Source organism: Ctenopharyngodon idella, chromosome 9, assembly GCF_019924925.1.
Source record: "Ctenopharyngodon idella isolate HZGC_01 chromosome 9, HZGC01, whole genome shotgun sequence".
Taxonomy (NCBI): Eukaryota; Metazoa; Chordata; class Actinopteri; order Cypriniformes; family Xenocyprididae; genus Ctenopharyngodon; species Ctenopharyngodon idella.
In genome coordinates this window covers 3,835,079-3,860,437 of record NC_067228.1, presented here as the reverse complement: position 1 = coordinate 3,860,437, position 25,359 = coordinate 3,835,079, and the positions used below count along the sequence as shown (strand labels likewise).

The following is a 25,359-nucleotide window of genomic DNA, read 5'->3' as shown; positions in this document are numbered from 1 at the left end:
ATAAAAGTAAGGTTAGGTACAGGTTTGGTGGTATAGTTGGGTGAGTGGACTAATGTGGAAGGGAAATCAATGGTGTAATTAGGTAATTGTAAAAATTTCCAAGGATCAGCATTCTCCCCTAAAAGTGATCGGGCAGATCAAACCGTAAATCATAGAGACTTGAAACTGAGAGCTGGTAGTATTCACACTGTCTACAATGTCACCAAGGCTCGCCCTGATTGGCCCTGATTTTTTTTTTTAATTCTAGTACAATGTAAAGACATGTACAAGCCTGCTTACAAATATATAAACATATATCTTGTTAATATATTAATATATCACAATCACATTTAGGATCACTTTATCCACATCTTTATATATGAGGCCCCAGGTTTTTTTAATGCTAATTAATTGAGATGAACTATACATACCACCAGATTTCCGATCACCATGACCATCATGAACACAATTAAGCACAAAGGCTGTCCCGCCACTTGCATGCAGTCCCACATGGTCTCGATCCACTCCCCGCACAACACCCTGAAGACGATCAGGAACGAGTGGAAGAAATCGTTCATGTGCCAGCGAGGAAGCGTGCAATCCTCAGAAATCTTACAAACACAGTCTCTGTAGCTCTTCCCGAACAGTTGCGTGCCCACCACAGCGAAGATGAAGACGATGATGGCTAGCACAAGCGTCAGGTTGCTCAAGGCGCCCAGTGAGTTGCCAATGATCTTGATTAGCATGTTCAGAGTTGGCCAGGACTTGGCTAGTTTGAAGACCCTCAGCTGTGACAATAAGTGGCATAGAAAATTAGTATGATCCATCGTTTTTTTTTAAAAAATGTATCAGTATTGGTCGATATGATAAATTCTTCTATTTTTATGTTTAGATTACCTTTGCTGTCATCTAATGCGGACTTAAAGATAATCTTTAAAAACACTAATTATTTAATAACTGATAAATGTTATCTTGAGCAAATCTAAATTATATTGATATAAAATCTATTTTATACTGTACATTTTAATGCGACGCTCACATCCAGTGTAGGCAAATGTCAGCCATTAAGTGACTGAACGCCAGTGGGCGGGGCCTATGGTGCAATGATGTATAACTATTCGTTGATGTTTTGCTCTGGAGGCAGTCATATGCAAATGTATTTGCTCATGTGACATCACAGATCCTGCAATATCAAAACGAGCCATTTTGGAGCTTGATTAAATAAATGCTTTGTTTATAATGAGGAGGTTGTTTTAGCTATGAAACTTGCAGGATGTTTTAATGGTACAAAGACATCTTGTATGTCAAAAGATCAAGGCAAATTTGATTTCTCATGTCATGACCCCTTTAAGAACACACTTTATATGCTGTCTAGGTCATTGGGTACAATGCACGATAGTAGGATACTCTTACCAGTCGGAATGGCCTAAGAAAACCCTTTCCAGACAACACGTTTGTCAAACAAAGTTCCAGAAGACTCAGTGTGACTATGATGCTGTCGAAGATATTCCAGCCTTCCTGAAAGTAAGTGTATGGGTCCAAGGCAATTATCTTGAATATCATTTCTGCAGTAAAGATGCCTATGAAAACCTGTAGTCAAGGAAACAAAACTTTTGGTAACACTTCACAATAATGTTTAATGTGTTAACATTAGTTAACTAAATTTCTTCTAGGCCTGGTTCCACAGAGAGAGCTTAGATTAAGCCAGGATTAGGCCTTAGTTCAATTAGGACATTTAAGTAGTTTTTCTAAATGTGCCATTAAAAAAAACATTACTGGTGTGCATCTTTAGACAAAACAATGACACTGACATATTTTATGATATGCTAGTGCAAATTGCTTTCAGTTAAAACAACTCAAACATGCATTTTATTCTGGGACTAGGCTTAAGCCTTGGGGGATAATTTATTACTTCAATGAAAAATACTTTTAAATCTTTTATTAATCATACACTCTAAAAAGTGCAGGGTTAAAAACAACCCAAGTTGGGTTGAAAATGGACAAACCCAGCAGCTGGGTTAAATGTTTGCCCAGTTTTATTTAACCCAACTATTGTTTAAAAATTACTAAATATTAATGTTTAAAAATATTAATAAGCAATTTAATAAATGTTTATTGTTCAATTATTATTCATTAAACTTATTAATAAATGTTAATTTATTAAACATATTAATAAATATTCATTTCCAACATATTTTGGGTTCATTTTAAGCAAGCAATACAGTAATTTTTAAACAATAGTTGAGTTAAATAAAATGTCTCAGGTTACGTATGTAACCATGGTTCCCTGAGAGGGAATGAGACGCTGCGTCAAGCGCTTTGGGAACACCTCTGCGTGATTGCGTCGTGAAGCACATGTGAAATCAGTCCAATGGCGTGACGGAACGTCATAGGCAGGTGACGTCATGACCAGGAAACTATAAAGCACACCTGAACCAAACAGCGTTAGCTTCTGGAAGTCGAAGTAAGTCGGTCACAGGCATGCTGGGAGTATGGCAACGTGACGCAGCATCTCGTTCCCTCTCAGGGAACCATGGTTACATACGTAACCTGAGACGTTCCCTTTCAAGGTAACTCGCGCTGTGTCAAGCGCTTTGGGAACGAAATACCCACACTGCCATAAAACCAAGTGCTTGTCTGTCTGAAACTGGAAGCGCACACTAAGACACCAGCACTCGTGACCCCGGGGTCAAGGCCACATCTAGGTTATAAAACCTAACAAACGTATGAGGCGAGGACCACCCCACAGCATCACAAACTTCCTGGAGAGACACTCCAGATAACAAAGCCAAAGAGGCAGCCATACTCCGGGTAGACTGAGCACGGACCTTAAGAGGTGACGGTTGGCCGGCCGACTCATAAGCTAGTGAAATAGCCTCAACTATCCATTTGTTCAAGGTTTGCTTGGATGCAGGGTGCCCCTTACGTGGGGCCCCAAAACAAACGAACAACTGATCAGTCTTACGCCACAGGGCAGCTCTGTGGACGTAAGCATCCAAAACCCTGACAGGACAGAGCAAATTAAGTTTCTCCTGGTCTGGACCTTGAAACGGAGGAGGACAGAAGGCCTGCAACATAATGGGGCCCGCCACATTTGTGGGGACCTTAGGAACGTACCCCTCCCGAGGGAAGAGGAAAGCTTTAACCATGCCCGGCGAAAAGTCAAGGCAAGAAGGAGAGACCTCCGGGCTTGGAGGTCTCCGATTCTCTTAAGAGACAAGATAGCGAGGAGAAAAAGAGTTTTGAGAGTAAGGAACTTTTCGTGAACCTCTTCAATGGGCTCAAACGGAGCTGTAGACAGGCCCTCCAACACTATGGCAAGTCGGAACTCTCTGACATGCCGCAGGCCTCAGCCTCAACGTACCACGAAGGAAGCGAATAACCCATGGGTGTCTTCCAAGAGAAGCACCCTCTAAAGGAACGTGGTAAGCCGCAATGGCCGCCACGTAAACCTTCAGCGTAGACGGGGATAAACCTGAAGAGAACTTTTCTTGCAGAAATTCCAGAACTGTACCAACTGGGCAGTTTACAGGATCAAATGTACGCTCTCTACACCAAGAAGAGAAAACGTTCCACTTCAGGGAATAAAGCCTCCTTGTGGAGGGAGCTCTGGACTGGAGTATGGTCTCCACTACCTCGGTAGGGAGACCCGGATCTATGAGCTGTGCCCCCTCAGAGGCCACGCCCACAGTTTCCACAACTCCGGGCGGAGGTGAAGGAGTGAGCCCCCTGCCTGTGAGAGTAGGTCCCTCTTGACCGGAATCTCGAGGGGAGAGCCGTCGAGGAGAGACATCAGGTCCGAGAACCATACTCGGCCCGGCCAAAACGGGGCTACTAGTAGCAACTGGACCCCGTCCTGGCGCACCCTCTCCAAAACTCCTGGAAGCAAAGCAATCAGGGGAAAGGCGTACAGACACAGCCTCGGCCACGTCTGTACCATAGCGTCCAACCCCAGGGGGGCTGGATGTGTGAGGGATAAATACAGAGGACAATGAGTCGTTTCCTGAGACGCAAATAAGTCCACTTCCGCTTTCCCGAAGCGCTCCCAAAGGAGCTCCACCACCTCGGGGTGAAGTCTCCACTCCCCGAGCCTCAGCCACTGCCTCGACAGGATGTCTGCTTCCTGATTCAGACTCCCTGGGATGCATACTGCCCTGACTGACAGTAACTTCCCTTGGGCCCACAGGAGGATCTGGTGTGCCAACTTGCATAAGGGGCACGAACGCAGACCCCCTGATGGTTTATATATGAGACCACCGCTGTGTTGTTCGTGCAGACCAACACATGATGGCCCCTGAGATCTGGGAGGAAATGTTTGAGTGCCAGGAACACAGCCATCATCTCCAACTGGTTTATGTGCCAGGAAAGATCCCTCCACAGACCTTGAGCCAAGCGACCACTCAAGCGACCACTGCTCTGGTTACAACCTCCACCAGCTCCTCATATGCTTGTGTGTGAGGTGGGGAGTCCTCAACATCACAAGGGTTGATGCTAACAACGTCTAGTTCCTCAGAACTAAATCGCTGCAGCACCGGCACTTCACCAGGGGCAGAAGAAACCGTAGTGCATGCTTCTACCTCCTGAAATGAAGCACTGGAGAAAGGGCGGGGCCCGTCTCTAACCCATCTGCAAGATCCCTTTGTGAGCCCCGCGATGCAAGCCCTCGCTGTGCCTCGGCAGCAGCGGGACCTGAGCCGCAGGGAACGCAAGCCGAACCGCTTTCCTTGAAAAGCGCCCGGCGGGAGCGGAGCGTCTTGATAGACATCTGCTCACAGTGCACACAGCCAGCCCCCTCGAGGGCTGCCTGGGCATGCTCCGCTCCCAAGCACACAACACAAAGCTTGTGTGAATCCCCACCCGTGATGTAATGACGGCAGGGAGAAGCACACGGCTTGAATTGCTGCTGTTTACTCTCCATAATAAATGTCTTTTTATATGTGTTGAATAACGTGAGAGACAATCAATACTAAATAAGACAGACAGTTTCACAGAGAGCGCTTACTGAAGACACAAAAGCTAACGCTGTTTGGTTCAGGTGTGCTTTATATTGGTTTCCTGGTTATGACGTCACCTGCCTATGACGTTCCGTCATGCCATTGGACTGATTTCACATGTGCTTCACGACGCTATCATGCAGAGGTGTTCCCAAAGCGCTTGACGCAGTGCAAGTTCCCTTGAAAGGGAACTACCCAGCAGGTTGGGCAAACATTTAACCCAACTGCTGGGTTAAAACAACCCATTTTCTGGGTTTGTCCATTTTTAACCCAACTTGGGTTGTTTTTAAAGGATTAGTTCACTTTCAAATGAAAACTAGCCCATGCTTTACTCACCCTCAAGCCTAGGTGTATATGACTTTCTTCTTTCTGATGAACACAATCGGAGAAATATCAATAAATATCCTGACGAAACCGAGCTTTATAATGGCAATGAATAAGGTTCACGAGTATGAGCTGAAGAAAGTGCTTCCATCCACATCCATCCATCATAAACGTACTCCACACAGCTCCGGAGGGTTAATAAAGGCCCTCTGAAGCGAAGCGACGCATTTGTGTAAAAAAACAATATCCATATTTAACAAGTTATGAAGTAAAATATCTAGCTTCTGCCAGACCGCCTTCCATATTGAAGTTACGAAGAAAGTGTAAACTGGCGTTGCATCACTTACACTTTTTCTGTAAGTTGAATACGGAAGGCGGTCTGGCGGAAGGTATTTTACTTCTTAACTTGTTAAATATGGGTATTTTTCTTACACAAATGCATCGATTCACTTCAGAAGGACTTTATTAACCCCCTGGAGCCGTGTGGAGTACACATTTATGATGGATGGACACTTTCTTCAGCTCATACTCGTGAAACCTGTTCACTGCCATCTTAAAGCTTGGATGCGTCAGGATATTTATTAATATTTCTCCAATTGTGTTCATCAGAAAGAAGAAAGTCATATACACCTAGGATGGCTTGAGGGTGAGTAAACCTTGGGATAATTTTCATTCAGCATTGTACTTAATGTAAATTTCAACATTTACTAACACATTATTAAAATCAAAAGTTGTCTCTGTTAACAATGAATAGCTGTTTTTATTACATAGATTAATAAGCACTGTAACAAAATGTATTGCTTATTATTAGTTAAGCTTAGTTAAAGCATTAACTGATGTTAACTAATGGGACCTTATTGTAAAGTGTTACCAAACTTTTCATTTGAACAATATATTTAAAAGTATTTTACCAAACTAGAGTGGTCTCCTGAATAAATTTGTAATAAAATAATTATATATATATGGATTAACTGAACATTTTTGAGAAAACATCACCCTAAATAAAGAGGTTTATATTCTTAGTAGTTAAAATACTGTTTTAACATCTTATTTTTGCATATAAATCAATTGTACTAAATTAAATTTAATTAGTAAATTCATACTCCTCCATTTCAGCTGGGTATCTCCCTGGTGATTAATAACTCTCTCTAAAATAACAAAACAAGTCTCATAGTATTTCATTTAAAATGCTGCTATAAATGTTCTTACCATGTTGCCAGTTGTAAGCATATTAGAATAAGCCGTGTCCATGGGGTGACACTCCATGGCCATGAATATTGTGTTTATCACAATGCAAATGGTGATAAACAGATCAGCAAAGGGGTCCATTACAACCATGTGGACGATATTCTTTATCCTCAGCCATGTGGGACTGCAATCCCAAATCAGATAATTCTCTGCAAACTCGAGCCACCAGTCCATACACCTCTGTTTCCAAACCTCCAACGCTGTCGTGTTAAATTAAAAAAATGAAGACAACAATCTGAAAGCTGTACGTAAACTAGTAGGAATTTCAGCAACAATCGGAGAAAAAAAAACTAATGAGCAATTAAGAACTTAATTAAAAGAATAGTTCAACTTTCTTCTGTGAAAAACAAAAAGGAAAAATATTCATGCATTATAATGAAAGTCAATGAGAACTGAGGCTGTCAAACTGCAATGTGACAATATAAGCACCATTAATTTTCTGTCTATTCCTACACAAAGCAATCAAATTATTTCAGAAGACTTAGAATAATAACTATTTTCTATTAAATAATTAGAATAATAACTATTTTCATACTCTTAAAATTCTACTTCTGTGTACAAGGCACAATTAAAGGATTAGTTCATTTTTAAATGAAAATTAGCCCAAGCTTTACTTACCCTCAAGCCATCCTAGGTGTATATGACTTTCTTCTTTCTGATGAACACAATCTAAGTTATATTAATAAATATCCTGACGCATCCGAGCTTTATAATGGCAGTGAGCGAGTAACAAAGTGTCTCCATCCACATCCATCCATCATAAATGTGTACTCCACACGGCTCCGGGGGGTTAATAAAGGCCCTCTGAAGCGAAGCAATGCATTTGTGTAAAAAAATATCCATATTTAACAAGTTATGAAGAAAAATATCAAGCTTCCGCCAGACCGCCTTCCGTATTCTACTTCTGAAGAAAGTGTAACGCCTCTCGCAGTTCAAAATGCTTACACTATGTCCTACAACTCCCCTATTCAACTTACGGAAAAAGCTTAACTGACCCGATGCCAGTTTACACTTTCTTCGTAACTTGAATACGGAAGGCGGTCTGGCAGAAGCTAGACACAAATGCATTGCTTCACTTCAGAAGGCCTTTATTAACCCCTCCGGAGCAGTGTCAAGTACACATTTATGATGGATGGATGTGGATGGAGACACTTTCTTCAGCTCATACTTGTTGATCCTCGCTCACTGCTTTTTGACCCGAGGGTTTTTATTAATGCCTCACTGAATTTGAGGTTTTATTTGTGACTGTGTGTTGTAATGATATAGAATTTAAATGTGATTTTATTGTTATTTTGCCTTGTCCCATGTACAGCACTGTGGTCAACATTCGTTGTATTAATATGTGCTTTATAAATACAACCCGAACTCCGGAAATGTTGGGACGTTTTTTTTAAAAATTTGAATAAAATGAAAACTAAAAGACTTTTTAAATCACATGAGCCAATATTTTTTTTCACAGTAGAACATACATAACATAACAAATGTTTAAACTAAGAAATTTTACAATTTTATCCACTAAATGAGCTCATTTCAAATTTGATGCCTGCTACAGGTCTCAAAGAAGTTGGCACGGGGGCAACAAATGGCTGAGAAAGCAAGAATTTTTAAAAGATTCAGCTGGGAGAACATCTAGCAACTGATTAAGTTAATTGATATCAGGTCTGTAACATGATTAGCTATAAAAAGGATGTCTTAGAGAGGCAGAGTCTCTCAGAAGTAAAGATGGGCAGAGCTGTGAAAGAGTGCGTAAAAAGATTGTGGAATACTTTAAAAACAATGTTCCTCAACGTCAAATTGCAAAGGCTTTGCAAATCTCATCATCTACAGTGCATAACATCATCAAAAGATTCAGATTCAGGCTGCCCACCTCGGGTGTGTGTTCACGGTGTGTGTGTGTGCACTTGGATGGGTTAAATGCAGAGCACAAATTCCGAGTATGGGTCACCATACTTGGCCACATGTCACATGTCATGTCAATACTTCGTCGTAGAAGAGTCCCGTTGTTGAATTGGCCTGCCTGCAGTCCAGATCTTTCACCCATAGAGAACATTTGGCTCATCATTAAACGAAAAATACATCAAAGATGACCACAAACTCTTCAGCAGCTGGAAACCTATATCAGGCAAGAATGGGACCAAATTCCAACACCAAAACTACAGAAACTCATAACCTTGATGCCCAAATGTCTTCAAACTGTTTTGAAAAGAAGAGGAAATGCTACACCATGCCCCCGTTTCAACTATTTTGAGACCTGTAGCAGGCATCAAATTTGAAATGAGCTCATTTTGTGCATAAAAATGTAACATTTCTCAGTTTAAACATTTGTTATGTTATCTATGTTCTATTGTGAATGAAATATTGGCTCATGTGATTTTAAAGTCTTTTAGTTTTCATTTTATTCAAATTTAAAAAACGTCCCAACATTTCCAGAATTCAGGTTGTAAATTGAACATTGAACTGCCGTTTTAAAGCTCGGATATGTCAGGATATTTATTAATATTTCTCTGATTGTGTTCATCAGAAAGAAGAAAGTCATATACACCTAGGATGGCTTGAGGGGGAGTAAAGCTTGGGGTAATTTTCATTTGAAAGTGAACTAACTAATCCTTTAAAGTCCTACAGTTTTGGAACAACATGGGGTTGAGTAAATGATGACAATTGTGAACTATTTCTTAAAAAGTACAGGGAAAAATCAAACTAATATGCCTCACATTCAGTTTCTTGTAAGTATGTTCACTATTTAGGGCTCCTTACAGTCAGGGTTGTTGCTGGCACTTGCCACACTCAAAGCTCTCTGTCTCGCTGATTGGTCATGTCGAAAAGCCACTGAAAAGCGCTGTGAATCACTTCGGTGTCTGTGTTCTTCATCTGTGTCAAACTGTAAAGAGATCCAATCATCAGCAAATACATAAACAAATGTTACAGTGTTTGCAAGGCAGCATTGTGTTCCTATGCATCAATCATTCCGATTAACTTCCAAGACAAGGTAGATATTCAAACAAATTCAGGCAACCTGTAAAACACCTCAGATTGATATTTGCTAAGATATGTTGCTTATACAAAAACAAAAATAACACACATTTAGGGAAAAAAAATCCAAATTTAATTATATCTTGTTCTTGATGATAAAAAGGTCTTTACACATTTCCATTTTTATATGTAGTTTATTTTACTACATTTGATTTGGAAAAAAATTAAATGGCCAGTGGGCAAAAGGTTAATTTCTTCTTGTTTAACATCTTTTGCTGCCTTGTAAGCACTGCTATTTCCTTCTGGACATTTTAACCACCTTACGAATACCTTAATTTGTACTAAATGTTACTATTATATACTATTACATATTATTAAGGCATTATTATGGAAGCTTGTTTCTGCTACGGAATAAAAAAAAAAAAGATAATTGCGACTTTTTATTACAATTCTGACTTTTTTTTTTTTTACATCTCGCAATTCTGACTTTTTTCTCATAATTGTGAGATATAAACTTGCAATTGTGAGTTGTAAAGTCAGAACTACGTGATATAAATTCGCAATTCAAATTTTTTGACTTTTTTCTCACAAATGCGAGTCTGTATCACGTAATTTTGACTTTTTTCTCGCAATTTTGACTTTTTCTTGCAATTGCGAGTTTATATCTCGCAATTCTGACTTTTTTCTCAGAATTGTGAGATATAAACTCGCAAATGTAAGTTATAAAGTCAGAATTGTGGGATTTAAATTCACAATTCTATTTTTAATTAATTTTTTTTTCTTGCAATTCTGACTTTTTTCTCATAATTCTAAAAAAATTTCTCACAATTGTGAGTTTATATCTCGCAATTCTGAGAAAAAAAATTCAGAATTGTGAGATAAAAAGTTGCAATTACCTTTTATATTTTTTATTTAGTGACACAAATAAGCTTCTATACATTATAAATGTTTATACAATACAATAGAAAAAAAAAGTATAACATTTTAAAAATTAAAAAATAAAAATATTTGACATTATGTGGAATAACACGCTTCGGTCCCACTTTATATTAGGTGGCCTTAACTACTATGTACTTACATCAAAAAATAAGTACAATGTATTTATTGGATTCATATTGAATTGCAAAACACTTTTGCTGCTATTTAGGTGGGATATGGGTAAGGTTAGGGAAAGCTTTGGTGGTATGGGCAGGTTTAAGGGTAGGGGTAAGGTGTAAGGGATGGGTCAACAGTGTAATTATAAATGTAATTACAGAAATTAATTACAGATGTAATTACATGCAAGTGTTTTTAAAATATAAATACAATGTAAAAACATGTATGTACACAATAAGCGCATTGTATCAAATGATTAATTTAAAGTACATAGTAGTTAAGGCCACTTAATATAAAGTGGGACCCACACTTTAAATACATGCTTTAACATGCTTTGAAAAAAAAATGCTGAAAATAATGTGCATTTTGCTTTTTTTATATAATTAATTAATTGAACAAATTAATTAGCAAATTAATTGATTTGCAAAATATCTGTTAGTTGCATTACTATTAATAATACCTTTTATGTCTTTAGTGATATGCTGTCATTCTAAAAAACAATTTGTCACAACTTGATTTTGAAGGTTCACACAGAATCTGCGCAAAAGAATCTGCAGATTTCTGCAGAATAAGAATGTAGATCATTTAAAAAGTTCTGAATATCCCAGCCAGTTTGTTTTATTTTGCATAATTTGATTGTGCAGCTCTATTTTTTAACCATATTTAAATCCATCCAGCAGAATTCTGCAGATTTTCACCCAAAAGCAGCAAAATAAATAAATAAATAAATAAATTGTGAAAAATAATACACAGATGGCATTATTATAAAAAAGTTCAATTTAAAACAACGCATTACAAGCATGAAAAGAAAACCACAGCACACACAGCAAGTCACAGGCCATGCAAGGTTTGTGCGCTGTTAGTTCTTTCCCTTACACAACTTTCGTCAAACGTGGCTTTTTTTCTGGACACTTCGGGCGTCAGTATTCCGGAGGGTGAGTTGGGTGAAGAGGCTCCGCCCGACACCATCACCATGCCATTGCTGTCGACCACATACCGCGCTTTTCCGTTAGACGGCAACAATATACGTGGCGTCAGACTGCTTTTGCTAAGAGTGCTGTAAAGACGCTCGGATCGAGAGGGTAGAAACAGAGAGTCTCTCCGGCTGCCCGTCTCTTCAATGATGCTTTGCTCATCGTCGGCGTAGTTGTTTTCGGAATGCACGCGCCCGCGGAAGCTGAAGATGCTACCTTTGCTGCCCCGGCGTGGGGTGAGGATTGAACCCTGAAAACTCAGGGGGGACTGAGGAGATAAAGAAGCTTAACAAACACACTGACAAACAAATCAAGGCATTTGAGGACGCAACCTGACTAACGGATCGAAGAACTTGATAAAAAAGTGAGTTTGGAGAGTTTTAACCTGTTAACTGTCTTTCTGAGCATAGATCTGAAATTAAATGGTAGTAATTCATAAGGAATTCAGACATAAGGTTGGTCTCTTTTTAAAGAAGACACAGAAGTGAAGGCACTTCAAAAAAAAAAAAAAAAAAATGAATGTGTAAAAAAGTTACAGAAGTTTACTGTAAAACAAATGTACAAAACTAAACTTTTTTTATTTTATTTTAGACAAAATATAGGGTACAATGGGGCTAAAGGCACACCTTAAGAAAAATGTGTTTTTCACCATCGTATATGATTGCAGAAAAAAAATGTTTGTATTGAGCATTGATGGAGCAACAGATTTTGTGTGAAAATAAATCATAAATGTGGTTTGTTTTGTTTAAAAATCTTATAAATGTATTAGGTGGCGAGAGGGGCCTTTTACCCCACACATGGGGTAAAAGGCACAAAGTATTGGTACAAATACTTTAGTTAAAGTAACATGTTTTGAATAATGTCTTGAAGTTAATACTTGTTCAAAACAACCACTTTACCAAAGTTTGTAATATTTTTTGGTTTATTTTGATGAATAAAAGAATTTTTTTTTTTCAATAAAAAAAAAAACTGTCATTAAAATGTTAAAGTCCCCCTGTAGTGAAAATCAAGTTTTTAATGTTGTTTATATGTCTATGTGGTGTTTTTAATGGGCTTTAAAACAAACCAGTATTTTCTCTTTAAAACTGCAGTGATCTAAAGAGTCTCAAAAACGCGGTTTAAAATCGCTGGTGCATCAACGTGTGATCATCAACGAGTGGATCTCTGAACTGGTGTGAGCGAGTGGAGGCGGGGCTAATTTGCATATTCATAGAACCACGTACTGTATACTAAATGAGGCAATGGTGTAGAGTTACAATCAAGTAATTTCAACGCATGAAAAAAATTTTTAAGGAAAAAAACATTTAAATATGTCATTTTGATAGTTTTAAAGGGTTAGTTCACCCAAAAATGAAAATTCTGTCATTAATTACTCACCCTCGTACCATTTTACACCCGTAAGACCTTCGTTAATCTTCGGAACACAAATTAAGATATTTTTGTTTAAATCCGATGGCTCAGTGAGGCCTGCATAGCCAGCAATGACATTTCCTCTCTCAAGATCCATAAAGGTACTAAAAACATATTTAAATCAGTTCATGTGAGTACAGTGGTTCAATATTAATATTATAAAGTGACGAGAATATTTTTGGTGCGCCAAAAAAACCCAAAATAACGACTTATTTAGTGATGGCCGATTTCAAAACACTGCTTCAGGAAGATTCGGAGCGTAATGAATCAGCATGTTGAATCATGATTCGGATCGCGTGTTAAACTGCTGAAATCATGTGACTTTGGCGCTCCAAACTGCGGATTCGACACGCTGACTCATTACGCTCCGAAGCTTCCTGAAGCAGTGTTTTGAAATCGGCCATCACTAAATAAGTCGTTATTTTGTTTTTTTTGGCGCACCAAAAATATTCTCGTCGCTTTATAATATTAATATTGAACCACTGTACTCACATGAACTGATTTAAATATGTTTTTAGTACCTTTATGGATCTTGAGAGAGGAAATGTCATTGCTCCCTATGTAGGCCTCAAGGAGCCATCGGATTTAAATAAAAATATCTCAATTTGCATTCCGAAGATTAACGAAGGTCTTACGGGTGTGGAACGGCACGAGCGCGAGTAATAAATGACAGAATTTTCATTTTTGGGTGAACTAACCCTTTAAGGGATAAATTTATTGACTACAGGAGGATAGGAGGATTTTTAAAAATATATTTTAAAAATACAGAAACAAAAAGATCTATCAGGCCTGTACATCTTTCAAACCTCATTCATCATTTATTAAGCAATAAAGTCTGTCTTTCCTTTTCTATTCTAAAACTGTAATAGACAGACATTAGAAATGATTCTGATTTCACACATACTGATATTAACACACTTCCTTATTGTAAGAAAGCAAGTAAATGACATTTCCTTATTGCTATAGCAAACGTCAAACGACAGTGAGACATTTCTAACCTGATGTGGAGATGTGTAAGTCCTTTCACGTGAGCGCCGTATATTTCCATCGGCTGTAATACGGAAGCTGGCCTTTCTATCATTTCCCTCCCTCCTCGAATCCTCCTCTTTCCCTCCATCCCCCTGACGCTGTCTCTTTTTCCTGCGGTTGCGTCGTTCTTTGGCACTTTTGGAGCTGAGTTTGGAGGCGTCCGAGGAACTGTCCGTTTTTTCTCCACTGAGCCCCTCTAACTTGGACGCTTCAGCGGCAGCCTGTCAACCAATCACATGACAGATCGTCATTACACTTACACAACAGTTTGCAAAGGTTTCATGCATTTACATTTATGCATTTGGCAGATGCATTTTTTATTTATTGGTTCATGCATTCTATTCATATCCTATTTAAATGCAAACACCCAACAGACCTGAGCTTCATCTTCCTGTCTCATGATCTGCTCAAGCATGGCGTTAAACTCCTCTTCTTTCTTTAAAGTCTCATCAATAGCGGCTTGGTTTTGTTCGTCATATGCCATGGCTACCACAGCCAGGATCAGGTTCACCAGGTAGAAGGAACCCAAGAAAATAACCAACACGAAAAAAATCATGTAGGTTTTTCCTGCGGCTCGAAGAGTCTGTAATAAAAATCCACGATTAGTGTAGGAGAAAAACACAGGAAGCTATTCATGTCATTTTGAACCGTGATTATTTTCTTTTCCATGTACAGTGGATGAGGAATGAAGCTGTCAAGCTCCATAAATAACATTAAAAAAAATATATATAAAAAAACAGTAACACTTTACTTAATGCTTTTATGTACAATGCATTATAAAAGTATTTTTAATGCATTAATTATGCCTTGTAATGCACCTTCTAATGCATTGTATGGTCTCATGAATAATTGTAACAACAGTTATAATACATTATAATACACCTTTAGAAAGTATAATGCATTAAAACATGACAAACAACCAATTTCAGATGTAACAAGGAATCTGTGAGTATTATAATGCATTTTAACTTTGGTTACAATTATTTAGGAAAAGATATAATGCATTATAACGTTCATTATGAATACCTTTGTAATGCATTATACATAAAGGCTTTAAGTAAAGTGTTACAAAAAAACATCATAAAAATACCATAAAATAGTACGAACTGAAATTTCAGAGGAAGTGAAGAAGAAGAAATTGTGCATAAACTTTATAGGTTCATGTAATTCTCATCAAACACTAGTTTTGAACATCATGAAGAGCAAGATTTTCAGGGAACAACAACTTTTCAGTCAGTAATGTTGTATTGCATTAGAATACTTGGAATAAAGTGTAAAAATCATATGGACTACTTTCATGGTGGTTTTTAAAGCTTGACAGCCCCACACTTCATCCACTTTTATTAAATGGGAAAAAAATCAGCTTGGACATCGTGCAAAACATCACCTTTTGTGTTGCATGAAATAAAAACAATCATACGAGTTCAGTTTCCTCTAAGCACACACCTGTTGGTAAAGATTCTCCCAGTAGTCTTGAGTCATCAGTCTGAATAAGGAAAGGAAGGCCCAGCCAAAGGAATCAAAACTTGTGTATCCATAATCTGGATTAGGACTTGCTTTTATACAGACAAATCCTTCTGGACAATGCCTGAAATAAACACGTGTGACACTGATTGTCAAAAACGCACCACACAACTCAACAGAACATAAAACGTGCAACTGAGGTAGAGGTCTGCATTCCCGCGGCTCTCCCGCGGGAACCGCGGGACCCAATAAGATTTCTTGCTGCGCAGGATTAAATTTTGAATGAAAGGTGGATTGCGGTCGGTAACTATAGAGTGCATTAGGCGGGAGCGGGCGGTCTGACAATAACCCGGTCGCTCCAGAGATGCTTTGACATCCGTGCTTGAACTTGAAGTGAACAAATCTTTCTGCAGTGGTGGCATTCACACAGTCACCAGTTCCCTGTCCTGAGAAACCTGGCAATATATGTTCTTTGCATTAGAGGTCTGCGCGAGTGCACCTTCAGAGAACATTCAACCTGTGATCGGATTTTGAAGGAGAGACGTTCTGAAACGGTCGTCAGTCAGCGTCATTCTGTTCTTGCGTGGATGTTAAAAAAGATTTCATTTTGTAGTATAGCTAGTAAGCCAACATTTTTTCTCTGACATTTTTTAGGGTGTTGACAGCATCATAGACAAATAACAAATCTTGTATATATGCAACATTTTATATTTGTTATCCCCAATCACTCTCTTTCTTTAGGGGAAGTTTAAACGCAAGATTCTGGAAACGATCTTTAGCGGGACCCGTCGGGTCGGGAAGAAAAATCACTAAATGCGGATAGCGGGTGAACACAGAGTGAATTTTAGGCGGGAGCGGGTTCGTGCGGAATAGAACCATTGCGGGAGCGGGACGAAAAAAACAGTCCCGTGCAGACCTCTAAACTGAGGCTCTGTTTTCACCTGGTATTAAGATTTTAAGTTTTGGTCGATCGGATCACAAGTAGACGAGTGAGACACATACCCGTTTACACCTTGTGTTTTAATCCATCTACTTTCAACCACTTCTGTCTTGATTTCTTTGTAAGGAGGGTTTATGGGTGGGAAAATGTATGAATTTTTTCAGATCTTTCGATCTAATGGGCAAAATAAGCTTGTGCAATTTACATATGAACACGCCCAGAGATGACAGAAAAACATGGTGAGAGAACATTGTGCTTGTTAATTTTTTCGTCTTCGGTTTTCAGCCGACAAAGTTTAAATCCCTTCTTGCTAGCGCAATTTCCATAGTATTATTTACACATTAGGTCAGTAGGCAGAGAGTAGGCGGCCTTTTTTGGCTGTTCGAACGTATTCTATCACATGAGCATTTACACTACAAAAGCAATCTGTTTTTGTGTGGTCGAAAGTAGACAAGCTCAAAACGTTTTAGACCCCGTTTACACATGTATTTAGCACTGTCCACTTGTGATCCAGTCCACTCGTGTGGCGGTTTATGAAATCATTTGATATCCACGACTGTTTTCATGTGTTGCTTACCCAGCATCACTGCTTCTCCCACAGATCAGAGCGTCTTTCTTTCCTTGTGGGACATAATGGTTACCTACAGGACAAAGAATTGTTAATAATTCATATATTAACATAAAATTCATAATCGTTCTTATACAAAGCTAAAGTGTATTAGTTGGTTTGTGCTATATTCTATTTGTTTGTGTTTATTCTGTCCATAATAGGTCATTTAATACCATATTTTTTATATTTAAAGCGGACCTATTATGCCCCTTTTCACAAGATGTAATATAAGTCTCTGGTGTCCCCAGAATGTGTCTGTGAAGTTTCAGCTCAAAATACCCCACAGATCATTTATTATAGCTTGTCAAATTTGCCCCTATTTGGGTGTGAGCAAAAACACACTGGACGTTTCTGAACGGTTAGTGGATAAATTTATGTAGTTGCTGCGGAGTTGACCACTAGCATGTGCCGTCATGTTAATCTTTTGTGCAAAACCCGTATGAACGCCCACTATACATAGCATACCTGTTTCACAAACAGAGCCATACACACCAGGCTAATGTTTATGATTGCTATCACATGCTATGAATGGTCTAATATATATATATATTTTTTTTCAAAATATCGCTTGGACAGAAACGATCCTTTTTAAGAAATCGAGCTTGCCAGGGTCAACTTGTAGGCTATCCAAGCTAACGAGACTAAATCAGGTTAATCAGGGGTACTCAAGTTCAGAGGCCAAGAGGGCCGCACTTAAACCACATAAAATGCAAAGGGCCGCATACAACCGCAAATCTTTTATTTAGGCCTAGTTAAGACAGTATTTGTAGTATTTACAAGTACTTACTTGTCCTTTAATGGTTGTCCTACTTATAGTGTCACTGAACATGAAAAAAATGTCATTAAAAAAGGATTACTAGTTTGTCTTGCTGTATTCTTAATGCAACAATGCATTCATACTCTGAGTATGAAAAAAAAAAGACCCAAATGCATAAGGAAAAACATTACTGAGCAAATAAACTTAAGAACTGATGAAAAGAAGTCCTTTTTGCCATCACAAGTAATTTCAGGTCTGGCTGTTGCTCAATTTTTTGATACTTTTTATACTCCATTGCACCTTTTTAATACTTTTTATAGTGCCTATTTATACTCAGGCTTGCTTTACAAAGGTTCCATTATTATTATTATTAATTAATTATTACCTCTACCTTTAAACTAGGTCAGAATCCAGAATCCTTTTTTGTTTAGAACAGTCTCGCGAATGAGAATGGGAGCGCTAGCTTTACATTGATGTTACGTTTTACATGACATTAAGAATAAAAGTTTTGTTTTTCATGCTGCTAAGAAGACCATCGGGCACTTACACACTGCAAAGATTCTTTTTTTTTTTTTTTTTACGGACACGCACAGTCTCAAGCATTTGATAGCGTGCACGAACACAGGTGTTTCAACACTAGAAAGATTCATTCTTGTCAAGTCTCTGTGCTTTTTCGCTCCAAAACATAAGATAAAATGTCTTTGTACTCATTAAAAATAGAGTTGCTGTATCTTTAATTCCCTCACACGAGCGCTCGTCAACACGGGTGGCTATCGTGTTTGTTGTAGTTCCGTTTTCGCCGTTTCTTTTCAGACTGTGAAACAATGGCCCGTTTCAGTGTTGACACCATGTGGACAACTAAATTAGTGGACAAACTATTCAAAGCGCACGTGCAAAATGTGTCATGCGCAGTGTACGTGGAAGAACCGAAGTAATATTAACGGTCAGTTTGAATGCAAATTATAATAACAATACATTCATATTTAGCATAACACGGGCCACAAATTTAATGCTGACGGGCCGGATGCGGCCCATGGGCCGCCTGTTGAGTACCCCTGCTCTAAATAGTGTTCTGCGCTCGTCTGTGCAGCCAATGACAGAAAAGTTAGCATGCTTTGCTCGATCTTTAGCCATGGTGTTAGAATTTGTACACTGTTGTCACTTGCGAAAACAAAATGGCAGTGCCGTGGGTGGAAACGTACAGATTAAGGGGCAGTAATATTATAAGATCCCCTTCAGACGTCACTAGGGGAGCGAAATCTGAGCGACTAATTTTTTCACATGCTTGCAGAGAAAGGCTTGCCAAAACAAAGTTACTGGGTTGTCCTTTCTCACGTTTTCTGGGTCGGAACATGCACCAGGGACACGATTACAGCACTTAAACACAGAAAAAGTCATATTTTCATGATATGTCCCCTTTAAAATTCTCCATTGGTCCATTTTTTTTGCACCAAAAAAAAAAAAAAAAAAAAAAAAACGCAGAAGGGCCAAACCCCATGCAAATGAGCGAAATGTCAAAATACCGGTAAGATTTTGTATATATCAGAATAAGATGGAGTGTGGAATGTGGAAAGCATCATCCTCAACAAACAGCGCACCAGATTACCTCACTCCTGCATGATAGCTTTCCCCCATCCCTCTAAAGTACTTGCCAATGGATATCATATTCCCCCCATGAGCAAGGTGGAATTCCTTTCTCTCAAACAGGTTTTTCATGGCTGGCAGTAATGCAGACATCCATGATGCTGAATGATGACAGCTGGCTGTCTGGCAGATATGAACATCCCTCACACACACAATATTTCCTCTTCAGACCTATAGTTAATACATTGGACCTGTCACTCTTCACTTGCTTTATATTGGCCCAGATCAAAATGTTCCCCATATCACTGACAGTTTTTTGGTTTACTAAAAGCTCACTTCAACTAAAATTAGTTGTTAAGGATACAAATGATCAGTCCCTCCTGGATTATGTGACCTTGTGATACCCATATTTGCAATATCTTGCCACTTACAGCAGGGTCTGAAAGTATATATACTGTATGTGTGTGTGTGTGTGTGTGTGTATACATATATTAATTAATTAATATATTAATTTATATATTATATAATCTCTATGTAGTTTTCTGCTGAAAATACCCACCTAAACCAGGTAGATAGAATGATCGACGGAACAAAAAAATTAATGAACAATCAATAGAACAAACAAATGAATTAGCATTCAGACAGATTGCATTAGATTTTGAAACTATTTCAAGAAGGAAAATGTACTCACTACGATTGTTAATGTATTCCATGCAGCTGTCTGAGCTGTAACAGTCCTCTGCCTTCAAAGGAATAATAGAAGAATTGAACACACATTTCTGTTTAAGAACTCCCATGAACAGCTGCAGTCCGACCAAAGCAAAGACGCTTAGGCAAAAAAGGGTCAAGATCATCACATCTGACAGCTTCTTCACCGACTGGATCAGAGCTCCAACGATTGTTTTCAAGCCTGTGGAGAACAGAGGAAACCTTGTCACTTTCCAACTTTACACTGAGGTCTCAGCATAGTGTACTCAGGGTCCAAAATTCACTTTGAATTTAATTCTGGCCATGAGATGGAATTATTTAACAGTTTTATTTACAGTTTAATTCTGAAAATAACACAGGTCATCATCATCTACGAGAGTCTTCATTCGAGAAGTTTCCTTGTTTTGACAAATATAGCCATTTGAAGAAGTCACGACAGACATTTTCTTTAGTTTATAGTTTGATTCGCTTACATTAGCATTGGTCAGGTGATCATTCTTACAATTTAATTTAAATCATGCAAGATAGCAACTTGTCATAAAATTTTTGATTTTGGACCCTTTAAAATATGTTTGAAAAAACATTAATATAAACATTTCACAGATGCTCATAATAACTGAACAGCGGCTACATGAAGACATGCAAGACGAGTACAGTACAAACGTAAACTCATCACAAAAGGAGAGGAGAAACAAGAACAGCAACACTAGCCCTTAATGATTCTGGTTCCGATTTCAATTACATTTAACGATGATTGTTTTAGTACTTTTGTACTAAATAAGGTCACTGATTCGGTCTGATGACTCCATAACAGTTCTCGAATTAGACATGACAAAAGTAATGACTGCAGTTCAAGGAGTCGTTGCATAGATTCAAACTAGGGCTGCTCGATTATGGCAAAAATCATTATTAAACATCATTATTTTTGGTCAATATTGTAATCACGATTATTTTATTTGGTGGCTGAAGTCTTATTTCACGATACAAGTAATTTTAAATATCAGTGAAATTTCACAATTTCCAATACTTCAGCAAAAACTAATATTAGGTTAACTAATGTAAGAAAAATATCCTCAAAACAATTACATAAAACAAGCAAACAGTCAGCAATACAATAAGAACAAAGAAACTAATTACAAACAATACTGACAAATAACTGCAACAGAACGAAAATACAAATTAAATAAACTGTTTTAAGTTTTAGAGTGGTATCCTATGGAAGCTTGTTTCTGCCACTGAATAAAAAATAAAAAAGGTATAACTGCGACTTTTTATTTCACAATTCTGGCTTTTTTCTCACAATTGTGAGTTTACAAATATAGTCAGAATATAAAGTCGGAATTGTGTGATATAAAGTCAGAATTGCATGATATAAAGTCAGAATTGCGTGATATAAAGTCAAAATTGCGAGTTATAAAGTCGGAATTGCGTGATATAAAGTCAAAATTGCGAGTTATAAAGTCGGAATTGCGTGATATAAAGTCAGAATTGCGAGTTATAAAGTCAGAATTGAGTGATATAAAGTCAAAATTGTGAGTTATAAAGTCGGAATTGTGTGATATAAAGTCAGAATTGCGAGTTATAAAGTCAGAATTGCGAGTTATAAAGTCAAAATTGTGAGTTATAAAGTCAGAATTGCGAGTTATAAAGTCAGAATTGTGAGTTATAAAGTCAAAATTGTGAGTTATAAAGTCGGAATTGTGTGATATAAAGTCAGAATTGCGAGTTATAAAGTCAGAATTGCGAGTTATAAAGTCAAAATTGTGAGTTATAAAGTCAGAATTATATCTCACAAAAAGAAGTCAGAATTGCGTGTTATAAAGTCAGAATTGCGAGTTATAAAGTCAGAATTGCGATTTATAAAGTCAGAATTGCAAGTTATAAAGTCAGAATTGCGAGTTATAAAGTCAAAATTGCGAGTTATAAAGTCGGAATTGCGTGATATACAGTCAGAATTGCGTGATATAAAATCAGAATTGCGAGTTATAAAGTCAGAATTGCAAGTTATAAAGTCAGAATTGCGAGTTATAAAGTCAGAATTGAGTGATATAAAGTCAAAATTGTGAGTTATAAAGTCGGAATTGTGTGATATAAAGTCAGAATTGTGAGATATAAAGTCAGAATTGTGAGTTATAAAGTCGGAATTGTGTGATATAAAGTCAGAATTGTGAGATATAAAGTCACAATTGTGAGTTATAAAGTCAGAATTATATCTCACAAAAAGAAGTCAGAATTGCGTGTTATAAAGTCAGAATTGCGTGTTATAAAGTCAGAATTGCGATTTATAAAGTCAGAATTGCAAGTTATAAAGTCAGAATTGCGAGTTATAAAGTCAAAATTGCGAGTTATAAAGACGGAATTGCGTGATATAAAGTCAGAATTGCGTGATATAAAATCAGAATTGCGAGTTATAAAGTCAGAATTGCAAGTTATAAAGTCGGAATTATATCTCACAAAAAAAGAAGTCAGAAATGCGAGTTTATATCTTGCAATTTTGAGTTTATAACGCGAAATTCTGACTTTATTTCTCGTAATTGTGAGTTTACATCTTGTAATTCTGACATTATAACTCGCAATTGCGAATTGTGAGATAAAAAGTCATAATTACTTTTTTATTTTTTATTTAGTGTCATAAACAAGCTTCCGTGGTGTTCAGATTAGTAATAGCCTACAAAAACAAAAAAAATTGAATAATCAAATGTAAAATAACACCGCTTATAACACTACATAGTTTTACAGTACACATTAAATATAGATTGATCCTTATTAAAGCTACTTAAGTTATTCAGTCAAGATCAGGGAGTGATTTTCTAGTCATTTGTTGTTTGATTATCATTAATGAAGGACTGCAGCAGGTTTATTAGGCTGATGTCACTTTAAGAGTTAATGCACAGATCTAATATACTGATACACAGGTGTTTCGTTTCTCGACTGTGTATGTTTACTTAAGACATAACACAGTGTTTACGTGAATACTCTCCAAAAAGGCATTTTGACATTTTTGTGTGTACACGTCTAGGCACGTATCTGAAGACCATTCTCTTATCCGCATTCAGCTCCGACTCGGAGCGAGCTCACAGAAAGCAGCATGGGGAACAGTGTCTCTTTTGCGGCTAAATGCACTTTTAATAACACTGTTTAATATCAAACATGTCCCACAGATTAGCAACAGTAGACCACATTTTACAACACTTACTTATTTGGCTGATAAGTTGGATGTTAAGTTTGGGCTTTTAGGGAGGAACAAAGCCACTGTGGAGGAAAGGAAGGTGCGCTAGACGGAATGCGGCAGTGGCACAATAATCATTTTACCTCGATTATCTTGTTTTCATAATCGTTGGAAGCCAAAATCGAAAAATTATTTTTTTTACCTATAGATTAAAAAGTTAGTTATTCAATGTGACACGTACATTACTGCCAGTTTTTTTTGTTTTTGTTTTTTCATGTAACCATCAAATCACGAATCAGAGCAAGAATACATGAACAGAAAACTGGAAAATATCTGGGAAAAGATTAAGCAGTTAGAGAAGACATGCTTGAAGAAAGCAGTGTTAGCATCTGTGACCTTGACCTTTGCCCTAACTCTCACCTGGGATGACCGATATAGTTTTCAGGGCTCGAAGAACTCTGAACGCTCGCAGGGCGGACACATTACCCAGATCCACAAACTCAGTTACATATCTGAAACATGGAGGGTGGGAAATCAAACACTGACAGACATACAAAACACAGGAAGGTCTCGACACAGGGTTGCAGTCAGGTTCAAAGGTCACACAGAGGTCTTACACCTAAACATGTTCTCTGCTTACCTGGAATTACTGAAATAGTTTTCAAAGCTCTGAGTACCCTGAATGTGCGGAGAGCTGATACATTGCCTATGTTTATAAACTCTGTAACAAACCTGTGGGACCAAATGCACAGATACAAATGAAACTGATGGGTACTGTAGATGCCAATGGCCTTATGGGCATTTTTAATTATCATTGTAAGTTAAAGGGTTAGTTCACCCAAAAATGAAATTCCTGTCATTAATCAGTCACCCTCATGTCGTTTCAAATCTGTAAGACTTCTTCGGAACACAAATTAAGATATTTTTGATGAAATACAAGAGGTTTCTGACCTCCCTAAACACAGCAATGTCATGACAAATTTCAAGGCCCAGAAAGGTAGTAAAGACATCGTTAAAATAGTCCATGTGACAACAGTGGTTCAACCATAATGTTATGAAGCGACGAGAATACTATTTTGTGCGCAAAAACAAACAAAAATTAACAACTTTATTCAACAATTTCTTCTCTTCCCTCTTAGTCTCCTACGCAGTTGACGTAATCACGCTGGAAAGGTCACTCGTGATGTAGGCGGAAGTACCGATCCAGTATCAACAAAGTGAATGTGCAAAAACTAAGTCAAGCGGCCTTTACAAAAAAATGAGATGGTGCTTTTCGCCCTACTGCGGTACTTCCACCTACGTCACACGTATCCTTTCCAACGTGATTACGTAATGCGTGGCGCATCACAGAGCAGTGCAAGACTAGCATTTGTGGTTAAAAAGTATATACATTTGTATTTTTTTTTAGAAAATGACTAGAAAAGACTCTTATTCCTCATCTGGGATTGTGTAGAGCCCTTTGAAGCTGCACTGAAACTGTAATTTGGACCTTCAACCCCTTGGTAGCTGTTGAAGTCCACTATATGGAGAAAAATATTTTCCTCAAAAACCTTAATTTCTTTTCAACTGAAGAAAGAAAGACATAAATATCTTGGATGACATGGGGGTGAGTAAATTATCAGGAAATTTTAATTCTGAAGTGAACTAATCCTTTAACAATGTCTTTATTACCTTTCTGGGCCTTGAAATTTGTTATGATATTGCTGTCTATAGAGAGGTCAGAAAGCTCTCGTATTTCATCAAAAATATCTTTATTTGTGTTCCGAAGATCTTACGGTTTTGGAACGACATTAGGTTGAGTAATTAATGACAGAATTTAATTTTTTGGTGAGCTAACGCTTTAAATCAGTGGTTCCCAAACTGGGGGGCCCAGAGTTATAAAAACTGGGACGAGGCATGGCTAAGGGATAATGTACAGTCAGCAGATGGTTATGCAAAAAAAAAAAAAAAAAAAAAACTCTACAGCGTGATACAAGACCCCACTGCGAAATTATCCTGCTTATTATGCGGCTACTTGCCACATGAGTAAATAATTGAACACAAAATATTAATTTGACATTTTATTACCTCACAGTACCTGCTTGAGCGGTCTGTTGTTAGTTGT

At 37.8% G+C, this 25,359-nt stretch overlaps 1 protein-coding gene across 2 annotated transcripts in view; it reads right to left on the bottom strand.

Moving 5' to 3' along the window:
• The window catches only part of scn1laa (sodium channel, voltage-gated, type I-like, alpha), a 74,470-nt gene that overhangs the window by 28,111 nt on the left and 21,000 nt on the right, over positions 1-25,359 (bottom strand). The window contains exons 6-16 of one of the 2 annotated variants that reach the window (XM_051905143.1): positions 23,676-23,767; positions 20,070-20,288; positions 17,005-17,068; positions 15,470-15,611; positions 14,400-14,606; positions 13,993-14,244; positions 11,487-11,852; positions 9,300-9,423; positions 6,507-6,745; positions 1,393-1,569; positions 411-767 (exon numbers count right to left, since the gene is read on the bottom strand). In XM_051905143.1, coding sequence (XP_051761103.1) covers positions 411-767; positions 1,393-1,569; positions 6,507-6,745; positions 9,300-9,423; positions 11,487-11,852; positions 13,993-14,244; positions 14,400-14,606; positions 15,470-15,611; positions 17,005-17,068; positions 20,070-20,288; positions 23,676-23,767 — 2,239 coding nt within the window. The remainder of the gene's footprint in view (positions 1-410; positions 768-1,392; positions 1,570-6,506; positions 6,746-9,299; positions 9,424-11,486; positions 11,853-13,992; positions 14,245-14,399; positions 14,607-15,469; positions 15,612-17,004; positions 17,069-20,069; positions 20,289-23,675; positions 23,768-25,359) is intronic. The other variant, XM_051905144.1, reaches the window with a different exon arrangement.